The sequence below is a fragment of the Somniosus microcephalus genome, chromosome 12 (assembly GCF_052327205.1).
Source record: "Somniosus microcephalus isolate GS21.2 chromosome 12, FLI_Smic_1.0, whole genome shotgun sequence".
Classification (NCBI taxonomy): Eukaryota; Metazoa; Chordata; class Chondrichthyes; order Squaliformes; family Somniosidae; genus Somniosus; species Somniosus microcephalus.
The window spans coordinates 15,647,648-15,660,394 of record NC_140998.1 but is presented as its reverse complement, the minus strand read 5'-3'; the positions used below and the strand labels follow the sequence as shown (position 1 = coordinate 15,660,394).

The 12,747-nt window shown below is 45.6% G+C and overlaps 1 protein-coding gene across 5 annotated transcripts in view; it reads right to left on the bottom strand.

The window, feature by feature from the left end:
* The window catches only part of LOC147109043 (serine/threonine-protein phosphatase 4 regulatory subunit 3A), a 144,968-nt gene that overhangs the window by 58,158 nt on the left and 74,063 nt on the right, over positions 1–12,747 (bottom strand). For all 5 annotated transcript variants that reach the window (XM_086002604.1, XM_086002607.1, XM_086002603.1 and 2 more), the window contains exon 4: positions 993–1,610. In XM_086002604.1, the coding sequence (XP_085858730.1) occupies positions 993–1,610 (618 nt within the window). The remainder of the gene's footprint in view (positions 1–992; positions 1,611–12,747) is intronic.

The window sequence follows — 12,747 nt, the reverse complement described above, 5'->3', positions numbered from 1 at the left end:
ACTGCAGCTACTGTTCTCTGTAGTGAAACTTCCACTACAGACAGTCTTACCACGGTCATTAGTATATCAACTTTAAACATTCCAAATCAGTAAGGCTTACTACAAATTCTTTTAAGTACCAAAACATTTCATATTGTATTATTTTTCCTTCAAAACTTTTCCCTAGCTCCAAAAGCAGCAACCACATCGCTTTCCTAGATGGTCATATACAGGAAACTTTGGTTTATCCGGAGGTTAACTGTCCGGAATGCTCGAGCCACCGGCAAAAATCAGGAGTCGGTTCAGTAAATTTTTTTTCACCAGTCAGGCTCTGCAAGGTCTAACTAAAGCTGTTGCTTAGCTACAGAGACGCTTGCAAGCTGCGGCCGACTGTTTAGAAGCTGTTGCAGGGTTTGTTGCTAGATACGGAGCTCAAAAGCTTCCGTGTGTTTTAACATTAGCGCTGGTGTGTCCGGCAGTTTTGATGGGACGGCAACAGCTCGGTCCCGTCGGTGCCGGATATCACAAATTTTCCTGTAGTAGTTAGAGAGAGCATTTCATGCGGACTCTCGATTCAGAAGCTTTATACACAATACACTAAGAGATAAGATAAGGATAAGTGTTGTAAATTTACTTATTTAGTATATATTAATATCAATGTTTGAGAGAAAAATTGCACTTAAGCCAATCTATGCTTCTGGTGTGCTACTCTTGATTTAACGCCTCAAATTGATCTCAACACGATCACGACTAGTGAGAGATCCGTAATGACCTGTACTTCACCCTAATGTTACACAGCTCAAAATGCTCACTCCAGACAACCAGTGTTTGGAAGGACAAAAATCTATATTTGCACTGCTGAGCGTTCTTACTTCAGTACAAAACTGTCACAAACCTACCATTACACTCTACTGAAACTCATAGCAGCAAAATAGATATCAAAATTCAGTACCATGCCCATGTCGTACTTGCTCAGCTTTTCTTCTACATCACGAAAGATGTAATACGCTTACCTGAAGCATACCAACTATTTCAACTTTATTAAAAAAGATGAAGGAGTGAAGTGTTGATAACATGTTTTCCTCAAATACAGAGGGTGTAGGTAGAACCATATCCTGAATGTACTGCACTCTGTACGTCTGGTGGATTTTCTGTTTAAGTTCTGGATCCGATATGGGAATCACCTCTTTAAACTTAGCTGTTTTTGTCAGAAATTCTCTGTGTTTTCTTGGCAGGGTTAAAGAAGGGTCATATTCTAGACATCCTATTACGTCCATTATACATTCTTCTGAAAACATGACTTCAAAAAGTGCAGTTCTGTTCAACAGGAAAATTCCCTTGATTATTTCGTACAAGTGGTGTAGTCCTTCAACGTTCTCCAAGTCCTCACACACGTGAAAAAGTTCCAAGAGCTTCTTAATGTAGCCCTCGTTCTCCAGTGCAAGTGCAAGCTTCTCCCGCCGCAAGGGTGAAGGCAGTGATGTCGCAACCAGTTCTGCCAGCTCTTCCAGTCTGCTCAACTCACACGGCGGAAGTTCCAAACCTGGCGACGACATGTCATCGAAACGCTCCTCCTCAGACTCGTCCACGAGGTCCTGCGTGATATCCACCGAGGGGTCCTTGCCTTGAACCTGGCAAGGAAGAACGGGCAGAATTAGTCCAAAGTAAAAACCCGTGCCATTAGATTTTTTAGAAACATAGAAGATAGGAGCAGGAGTAGGCCATTCGGCCCCTCGAGCCTGCTCCGCCATTCAATGCGATCATGGCTGATCATCCAAATTCAGTACCCTGTCCCCGCTTTCTCCCCAAATCCGCTTTCTCCCCAAATTCCTTTAGCCTTAAGAAATATATCTTACTCCTTCTTGAATATATTTAATGAATTGGCCTCTACTGCCTTCTGTGGTAGAGAATTCCACAGGTTCACCACTCTCTGGGTGAAGAAATTCCTCCTCATCTCAGTCCTAAATGGCCTACCCCTTATCCTTAGACTGTGGCCCCTGTTTCCGGATTTTTGTTTTAAGTAATTTCACACAAGTGAACAGCATTGGTTGTGACGGAGGCGCATTGACTGAAGATACAATTGTCTAGGCAGCTCTGGAGGAAGAATTTTCGTATGTTCTCGCAGGCAATTACTAAGGTGATCACAAAGGATCAAGTGCTGTAGGCTGAAAAAGATAAATTAACGAACCATCTCAAATATCACCTCCTTTCCATCACATAGCAGAATACAGTAAATCATCATTACAATAGTCCCTCACGTACAAAAATGTGAAATCCTGCAGCCTTCTGTTAAAGATTATATACCTGCCAACCAATGTTCCCCCTAAAGTGCGCGGCCATGCATCAATCGTGAGCATCCACACAGGCCGCTCACCAGCTGCTGGAAGAGATGCCGCACAGGGGGACAAAAATGAGAGGGAACATGGCTGCCAACATGAACCACTGTATTCAAATATCTGCAATACACGCTGAGAAACACTTGCCCCACCTGCATGTAAATGGTCACACTAAACATTGTTATTACACCCTGGACACTCATCAGAAATTTCAATTAACAGCACCAGTACACAAGGTGAACTATGTACATTTCACCAAACAGCTGGCATAAGGTTTAAATATGAAATCGGTTTCTTTTATATGAAAATATTACTGCATCAGAGTGAAATTGAAAACGAGCTCCGTATCAGCACATTTAAAGCAACATTTATAATACAAACCCCTTGCACCATCTTTGTGTTGAGCATTGCCATCCTCAAAGCTTCCAACTGTACAGCAAGCTCTACCAAACGGTGCACACATCAATAAAATCTCATTATTTTTTGAATGGTACTCCATTGTGAAAAATAATTAAACACGCCTGTACAGGAGAAGACCATAACTGAAGTAGCACAAGTTCAGTTCATGTATCACACATTGGCATCGAGTTGTGCTAGCCAAGGAAGGGATACTCGGCTGGGAGCTTGTTTCAACAAGTTTCATCTTGGGTCAGCTTTTTTCTGAAAACCGTACTAAATTGCAAAAACATGCTCATATTACAGATCTGCAGGAGAGATTAACAATCCAACTGTGCTGCAGGCGTACTGAATACGCAACTTTCCCTTTCCCTCCATTCACTTTCCCCAGAGCAACCACATGTGCACTTAGTCAAGTGCCTTATTCTACCATAAGTACTTCTGATATAAATAACAACATGGCATTCATTTTCAAAAACCTGGCATTACAGTGCACAATATCCTCAGGACATCTCAAATCAATTCTCATCATCAACATCTTGTATTTATATAGCATCTTTAACATAGCAAAACATCCCAAGGCTCTTCAGGGGCAGCGGTATCAAACAACATTTTACACTGATCCACATAAGGAGATATTAGGGCAGGTGACCAAAGGTTTGGTCAAAGAGGTAGGTTTTAAGAACGTCTTAAAGGAGGAAAGAGGGGTAGAGGGGTTTGGGGAGGGAATTCCAGAGCTTAGGGCCTTGGCAGCTGAAGGCACGGCCACCGATGGTAGAGCGATTGAAATCGGGGATGCTCAAGAGACAGCCAGTGAAATGCTTTTGAACTGTAGTTATTGTTGTTATGTAGGCAAATGCAGCAACCAATTTGTGTGCAGTAAACCAATGAAATGAATCACGAGTTAATCTGCTTATGGTCCCTCAGTTTACGGTCTCATCCAAAAAACCAATGCAGTACCCCCCCAGAACTGCACTGATAATCTAGGTTGACAGACTATGTGCTCAAATCCTAGAGTGCAGCTTGAAGCTCCAAATTGCTCAGAGGGGAGGATGTTACCAACGGAGCCAAGCTAACACGATAATTTCAAAAGAAGTTAATTTCTTAGCACCATGTGTGCTACAAAGGTTGCTGATATTTTTTTGTGGTTCCCCTTTCATCTGCTGAAAGTGCTAACTCATGCTGGAACAAGTGGCCATTCTTCATGTGCAAATTAACTAAATGTTAGCAGGCTATAGTACCATGGTGGTATCATAGCCGAGCCAAATCCCAACCATTTTCTAGTAGGACAGCAACCAGAAGCAGAAATTATGGCCATTTTCCCCGCAGGGGCAGAGAGGCAAAATGTAGGGTCCTTATTGCCACCCGGGCTGAGATTAGCCAACTTGGCATTGGCCAAGGACAGACCCTGGGAGTTCTTGTCTGTATGGTTCAGCTACTCAATGACTTTACCAACTGAACCACAAGTGGAGTTCAAGTAGCCAAATGTCTTTTTTTTATTCGTTTATGGGATCTGGGCGTCGCTGGCAAGACCAGCATTTACTGCCCATCCCTAGTTGCTCTCGAGGTGGTGAGCCGCCTTCTTGAACCGCTGCAGTCCGTGTGGTGAAGGTACTCCCACAGTGCTGTTAGGGAGGGAGTTCCAGGATTTTGAACCGTGGCTAACGAGGGAAATTAGGGATAGCATAAGATCCAAGGAGAGGACATATAAATTGGCCAGAAAAAGCAGTAATCCAGAGGATTGGGAGCAGTTTAGGATTCAACAAAGGAGGACAAAGGGATTAATTAAGAAAGGGAAAATAGAATAGGAGAGTAAGCTTGCAGGGAACATAAAAACTGACTGTAAAACTTTTATAGGTATGTGAAGAGAAAAAGATTGGTGAAGTCAAACGTAGGTCCCTTGCAGTCAGAATCAGGGGAATTTATAATGGGGAACAAAGAAATGGCAGACCAATTAAATACATATTTTGGTTCTGTCTTCACAAAGGAGGACACAAATAACCTCCCAGAGATGCCGGGGAACATAGGGTCTGATGAGGGGGAGGAACTGAAAGAAATCAGTATTTGTAGGGAAATGGTGTTAGGGAAATTGATGGGATTGAAGGCCGATAAATCCCCAGGGCCTGATAATCTACATCCTAGGGTACTTAAGGAAGTGGCCCTAGAAATAGTAGATGCATTGCTGATCATCTTCCAACATTCAATGGAATCGGGAACAGTACCCATGGATCGGAGGGTAGCTAATGTTACCCCACTATTCAAAAAAGGTGGTAGAGAGAAAACAGGGAATTACAGACAGGTAAATCGTGCTTGACTAATCTACTGGAACTTTTTGAGGATGTAACTAGTGAAATAGGTAAGGGAGAACCAGTGGATGTGGTGTATTTGGACTTTCAGAAGGCTTTCGATAAGGTCCCACATAAGAGATTAGCGTGTAATGTTAAGGCACATGGGATTGGGGGCAAGGTATTGACTTGGATAGAGAACTGGTTGGCAGATAGAAAGCAAAGAGTTGGAATAAACGGGTCTTTTTCAGAGTGGCAGGCAGTGACTAGTGGGGTACCGCAAGGATCGGTCCTTGGACCCCAGCTATTCACAATATATATTAATGATCTAGACAAGGGAACTAGATGTAATATCTCCAAATTTGCAGACGGCACAAAGCTGGGTGGGCGTGTGTGCTGTGAGGAAGATGCTGAGAAATTACAGGCTGATTTGGGCAGGTTGGGTGATTGGGCAGAAGCATGGCAGATGCAATATAACGTGGATAAATGTGAGGTTATCCATTTTGGTGTCAAAAACAGGAAGGCAGATTATCTGAATGGCAATAGATTGGGAGAAGGGGAAGTGCAACGAAATCTGGGTGTCCTTGTGCACCAGTCGCTGAAGGTAAGCATGCAGGTGCAGCAGGCGGTTAAGAAGGCAAATGGTATGTTGGCCTTCATAGCGAGGGTTCGAGTACAGGAACAAGGATGTCTTGCTACAGTTGTACAGGGCCTTGGTGAGACCACATATTGTGTGCAGTTTTGGTCACCTTATCGGAGGAAGGATATTCTTGCCATGGAAGGAGTTCAGCGAAGATTCACCAGGCTGATACCTGGGATGGCAGGAATGACGTATGAGGAGAGATTGGGTCGATTGGGCTTGTACTCGCTAGAGTTTAGAAGAATGAGAGGGGATCTCATTGAAACTTATAAAATTCTGGCAGGACTGGACAGACTAGATGCAGGGAGGGTGTTCCCGATGGCCGGGGAATCCAGAACCAGGGGTCACAGTCTAAGGATAAGGGGTAGGTCTTTTAGGACAGAAATGAGGAGGAATTTCTTCACCCAGAGAGTGGTGAACCTGTGGAATTCTCTACCACAGAAGGCAGTGGAGGCCAATTCATTAAATATATTCAAGAAGGAGTTGGATATATTTCTTAAGGCTAAAGGGATCAAGGGGTATGGGGAGAAAGCAGGGTACTGAAATTAGATGATCAGCCATGATCGCATTGAATGGCGGAGTAGGCTCGAGGGGCCGAAAGGCCTACTCCTGCTCCTATCTTTCTATGACCCAGCGACGCTGAAGGATCGGCAATATACTTCTAAGCCAGGATGGTGTGTGACTTGGAGGGGGAGGTGGTGGTGTTCCCATGCGCCTGCTGTCCTTGTCCTAGGTGGAAGAGGTCATGGGTTTGGGAGGTGCTGCTGAAGAAGCCTTGGCAAGTTGCTCCAGTGCATCTTGTAGATGGTACACACTGCAGACACGGTACGCCGGTGGTGGAGGGAGTGAATGTTTAAGGTGGTGGATGGGGTGCCAATCAATCAGGCTGCTTTGTCCTGGATGGTGTCGAGCTTCTTGAGTGTTGTTGGAGCTGCACTCATCCAGGCAAGTGGAGAGTATTCCATCACACTCCTGACTTGTGCCTTGTAGATGGTGGAAAGGCTTTGGGGAGTCAGGAGGTGAGACACTCACTGCAGAATACCTAGCCTCTGACCTGCTCTTGTTGCCACAGTATTTATGTGGCTGGTCCAGTTAAGTTTCTGGTTAATGGTGACCCCCCAGGATGTTGATAGTGGGGGATTCGGCGATGGTAATGCCATTGAATGTCAAGGGGAGGTGGTTAGACTCTCTCTTGTTGGAGATAGTCATTGCCTGGCACTTCTGTGGCACGAATGTTACCTGCCACTTATCAGCCCAAGCCTGAACGTCGTCCAGGTCTTGTTGCACGCGGGCATAGAAACATAGAAGAGAGGAGCAGGAGTAGGCCGTTCGGCCCCTCGAGCCTGTTCAGCCATTCAATGAGATCATGGCTGACCATCCAAATTCAGTACCCTGTCCCTGCTTTCTCCCCATATCCCTTGATTTCTTTAGCCTTAAGAAATATATCTAACTCCTTCTTGAATATATTTAAATAAGTTGGCCTCAACTGCCTTCTGTGGTAGAGAATTCCACAGGTTCACCACTCTCTGGGTGAAGAAATTCCTCCTCATCTCTGTCCTATATGGCTTACCCCTTATCCTTAGACTGTGACCCCTGGTTCTGGACTCCCCGACCATCGGGAACATCCTTCCTGCATCTAGTCTGTCTAGTCGTTAGAATTTTATAAGTTTCAATGTGATCCCCTCTCATTCTTCTAAATTCTAGTGAACATAAGCCTAGTCGACCCAATCTCTCTTCATAATTCATTCCTGCCATCCCAAGTATCAGTCTGGTGAATCTTCACTGCACTCCCTCCATGGCAAGAACATCCTTCCTCAGATAAGGCGACCAAAACTGCACACAATACTCAAGATGTGGCCTCACCAAGGCCCTGTACAACTGCAGCAAGACATCCTTGTTCCTATACTCGAACCCTCTCGCTACGAAGGCCAACATACCATTTGCCTTCTTTACTGCCTGCTGCAGCTGCATGCTTACCTTCAGCGACTGGTGCACAAGGTCAACCAGGTCTCGATGCACTTCCCCTTTTCCCAATCTATTGCCGTTCAGATAATAATCTGTCGTCTTGTTTTTGCCACCAAAGTGGATAACCTTGCATTAATCCACATTATACTGCATCTGCCATGCATCTGCCCAATCACCCAACCTGTCCAAATCAAACTGGAGTTTCTCTGCATCCTCCTCACAGCACACACACCCACCCAGCTTTGTGTCGTCTGCAAACTTGGAGATATTACATCTAGTTCCCTTGTCTAGATCATTAATATATATTGTGAATATATATACAGGAAACTTTGGTTTATCCGGAGGTTGTATGTCCAGAATACTCGATCTAACGGCAAAAATCAGGAGCCGTTTTCTGTAAGTTTTTTTTAGATCTCGTTCTTTTTTTTCCCCCCAGTCAAGCACTGCAAGGTCTGTAGCTATAGCAACAGCTTCAGCTAGAGACGCCTGCAGCTGCAGCCCACGCTTTAGAAGCTGTTGCTAAGCAACAGTGTTTGTTGTCAGATATGGAGATGAAAACCTCCGTATGCTTCAACATTAACTTTGTATGTCCGGCAGTTTTGATGGTTCGGCAACACGCCGGTCCCGTCGGTGCCGGATATCACAAAGTTTCCTGTAACATGGACAGCTCATTATCTGTGGAGTTGTGAATGGTGCTGAACACTGTGCAGTCATCAGCGAACATCCCCATTTCTGACCTTATGTTGGAGGGAAGGTCATTGATGAAGCAGCTGAAGATGGTTGAGCCTAGGACACTGCCCTGAGGAACTCCTGAAGCAATGTCCTGGGGCTGTGATGATTGACCTTCAACCACCACAACCATCTTCCTTTGTGCTAGGTATGACTCCAGCCAGTGGAGCGTTTTCCCCGATTCCCATTGAGTTCAGTTTTACTTGGGCTCCTTGATGCCAAACTCGGTCAAATGCTGCCTTGATGTCAAGGGCAGTCACTCTCACCTCACCTCTGGAATTCAGCTCCTTTGTCCATGTTTGGACCAAGGCTGTAATGAGGTCGGGAGCCGACTGGCCTTGGCGGAACCCAAACTGGGCATCAGTGAGCAGGTTATTGGTGAGTAAGTGCCGCTTGATAACACGGTCGATGACACCTTCCATCGCTTTGCTGATGATTCAGAGTAGACTGATGGGGCGGTAATTGGCCGGGTCGGATTTTTCCTGCTTTTTGTGGACAGGACATACCTGGGCAGTTGTCGGATAGATGCCAGTGTTGTAGCTGTATTGGAACAGCCTGGCGAGAGGCGCGGCTAGTTCTGGAGCACAAGTCTTCAGCACGATAGCCGGGATGTTGTCGGGGCCCATAGCCTTTGCTGTAACCAGTGCGCTCAGCCGTTTCTTGATATCACGCAGAGTGAATCGAATTATTTGAAGACTGGCTTCTGTGATGGTGGGGACATCGGGAGTAGGCCGATATGGATCATCCACTTGGCACTTCTGGCTGAAGTTGGTTGCAAATGCTTCAGCCTTGTCTTTTGCACTCACATGCGGGGCTCCACCATCACGGAGCATGGGGATATTCTTGGAGCCTCCTCCTCCCGTTAGTTGTTTAATGGTCCACCACCATTCACGACTGGATGTGGCAGGACTGCAGAGCTTTGATCTGATCCATTGATTGTGGGATCGCTTAGCCCTGTCTATAGCATTCTGCTTCCGCTTGTTAGCATGCATGTAGTCCTGTGTTGCAGCTTCTTCAGGTTGGCACCTCATTATTAGGTAGGCCTGGTGCTGCTCCTGGCATGCTCTTCTGCACTCCTTGTTGAACCAGGGTTGGTCCCTTGGCATGATGGTAATGGTAGAGTGAGGGATATGCTGGGCCATGAGGTTACAGATTGTGGTGGAATACAATTCTGCTGCTGCTGATGGCCCACAGCGCCTCATGGATGCCCAGTTTTGAGCTGCTAGATCTGTTCTGAATCTATCCCATTTAGCACGGTGGTAGTGCCACACAACACGATGGAGGGTGTCCTTAGTGTGAAGACAAGACTTCGTCTCCACAATGACTGTGTGGTGGTCACTGCTGCCAATGCTGTCATGGACAGATGCATCTGTGACAGGTAGATTGGTGAAGACGCGGTCAAGTAGGTTTTTCCCTCGTGTTAGTTCACTCACCACCTGTTGCATGTCCTTCAGGACTCTGCCAGCTTGGTCAGTAGTGGTGCTACCGAGCCAATCTTGGTGATGGACCTTGAAGTCCCCCACCCAGAGTACATTCTGTGCCCTTGCTACTCTCAGTGCTTCTTCCAAGTGGTGTTCAACATGGAGGAGTACTGATTCATCAGCTGAGGGAGGGCGGTAGGTGGTAAACAGCAGGAGGTTTCCTTGCCCATGCTTGACCTGAAGCCATGAGACCTCATGGGGTCCGGAGTCAATGTTGAGGACTCCCAGGGCCACTCCTTCCCGACTGTTTTCAGAGTGGCAGGCAGTGACCAGCGGGGTGCCGCAAGGATCTGTCCTGGGACCCCAGCTGTTCACAATATATATAAATGATCTGGATCAGGGAATTGGATGCAATATTTCCAAATTCGCTGACGACACTAAACTAGGAGGAGGGGTGGGCTCTGATGAGGATGTCAGGAGGCTACAGTGCGATTTGGACAGGTTGGGGGAATGGGCGGATACGTGGCAGATGCACTATAATGTGGATAAATGCGAGTTTATCCACTTTGGGGGTAAAAACAGGAGGGTAGATTATTATCTAAATGGCAATAGATTGGGAGATGGGGAAGTGCAGAGGGACCTGGGTGTTCTTGTGCACCAGTCACTGAAGGAGAGCATGCAGGTGCAACAGGCGATTAAGAAGGCAAATGGTATGTTGGCCTTCATATCAAGGGGGTTCGAGTATAGGAATAGGGATACCTTACTACAGCTGTACAAGGTGCTGGTGAGACCGCATCTGGAGTATTGTGTACAGTTTTGGTCGCCCCATCTGCGGAAGGATGTTCTTGCCATGGAAAGAGTGCAACGGCGATTCACCAGGCTGATACCTGGAATGGCGGGAATGACCTACGAAGAGAGATTAAATAGTTTGGGCTTGTACTCACTGGAGTTTAGAAGATTGAGAGGGGATCTCATCGAAACATATAAAATTATGGCAGGCCTGGACAGGCTGAATTCAGAGAGAATGTTTCCAATGGCCAGGGAGCACAGAACCAGGGGCCACAGTCTAAAAATAGCGGGCAAATCATTTAAAACAGAGATGAGGAAGAATTTCTTCACTCAAAGAGTGGTGAGCCTGTGGAATTCCCTGCCACAGAGGGCTGTGAAGGCTAATTCAATAAATATTTTCAAGAGAGAATTGGATATATTTCTGAAGGCTAAGGGGATTAAGGGTTACGGAGAAAAGGAGGGGACGGGGTACTGAACTGGTAAGATCAGCTATGATCTCAGACGAGGATCAGCCATGATCTCATTGAATGGCGGAGCATGCTCGAAGGGCCGAATGGCCTACTCCTGTTCCTATCTCTATGTTACTATGTATACCACTGTGCCGCCACCCCTGGTGGGTCTGTCCTGTCCCAGGGATGCTGATGGAGAAGTTTGGGACATTGGCTGAAAGGTATGATTCTGTGAGTATGATCATGTCTGTGGGACAGAACAAGTCCCCAGATGTTGGTGAGGAGGACTTTGCAGGGTTGACTGGGCATGGTGTGCCGAGGTGTCCGTCCGGTTTCATTCTTATTATTTTGTTTCGTAGTTACAACTGAGTGACTTGCTAGGCCATTTCAGAGGGTAGTTAAAAGTCAATCACATTGGTGTGGGTCTGGAGTCACATATAGGCCAGACCAGGTATGGACAGCAGATTTCCTTCCCTAAAGGACATTAGTGAACCAGATGGGTTTTTACGACAATCCGATGGTTTAATTGTTAATATTACTGATGCTAGCTTTTTATTCCAGATTTATTTAATTGAATTTAAATTCCCCAGCTGCCGTGGTGGGATTTGAACTCACGTCTCTGGATCATTAGTCCAGGCCTCTGGATTACTAGCCCAGTGACATTACCACTACGCTACCGTTCCCTATGATTAAAAGGGCACAAGACAAAGGCTACTGTGCTTGTCGAGTTCCACAGCACCGTGCTGGAGGACAAAGACCAGACTATATTCAATTTGGGCCCTCTACCTCACAACAGATTTGAAGGCGTTAGCTTAAAACACTTGGAGGAGGAATCACTGCAGCTAATTGGAGAAGTGCGGATTTGACCAAGGATGAAGAAGTTTTAAAAATGACTGCAGGAATTTATTTTTAAACTGACAAGGAAAAGGAAAGAATTAAGAAACTTGCACTTATATAGTACTTCAAGTTTTTAGAACATCCCAAAGCACTTTGCACTTACTAAGTAATTTCAGTCACCTATTATGTCGGCAGCAGCTGATTTGCACATAGCAAGGTCCCACAAACAGCCACAAGATAAACACCCAGTTAATCTGGTTTGGTGGTATTGTCTGAGGATAGAATACTGACAAGGACATTAGAAACAGCAAGAATAAGGCTGTATTTCGGGCATTAAAAATAAAAAAGCACAAGACACAAAATAAAAACAGGTCACTCGCTAAACAATGAAAACCACGATCAGAAATACTGCCTTGCATTGATTCTCTAACACATGCTGTCAGAAGATGAGCTCTCAAAGGATTCAAATAATAGGGGACACAAATTAAAATTAGGAAGTCTGGGAAAACTTTTCCCACCCACAGCCATTGAAGTGAATGTTATCAATGGGTAGAAGATGACAGTTGGGCACATTAGTGGAGAGAGAAGGGATTGATAAAAATAATAAGGAGGCAGTTATAGGTCATGCTGTTCTCAAATAAAAGGGGCCAACATGTTGGGCCCAATAGATTTTTTTCTGTTCCCGAAAATTCTCATGTATTTTAAGAATTTCCCACAAACGAGTTTCCAGTTGCAGACAATGTGGACAAGGGAAGGGTCCAAGCAGGGCACCAGTAATTTTCCAACAGATGGAAAGAGGAGAGTTTTAAAATAATCAGCAGACAAGCCCGGCATCCATTCTCACTCATCTCTTGAATGAATAAAATGTTCAGCCCCTGAATGCCAAACTGGATACATTCTGACCCCTGAAGTTGACCGAGC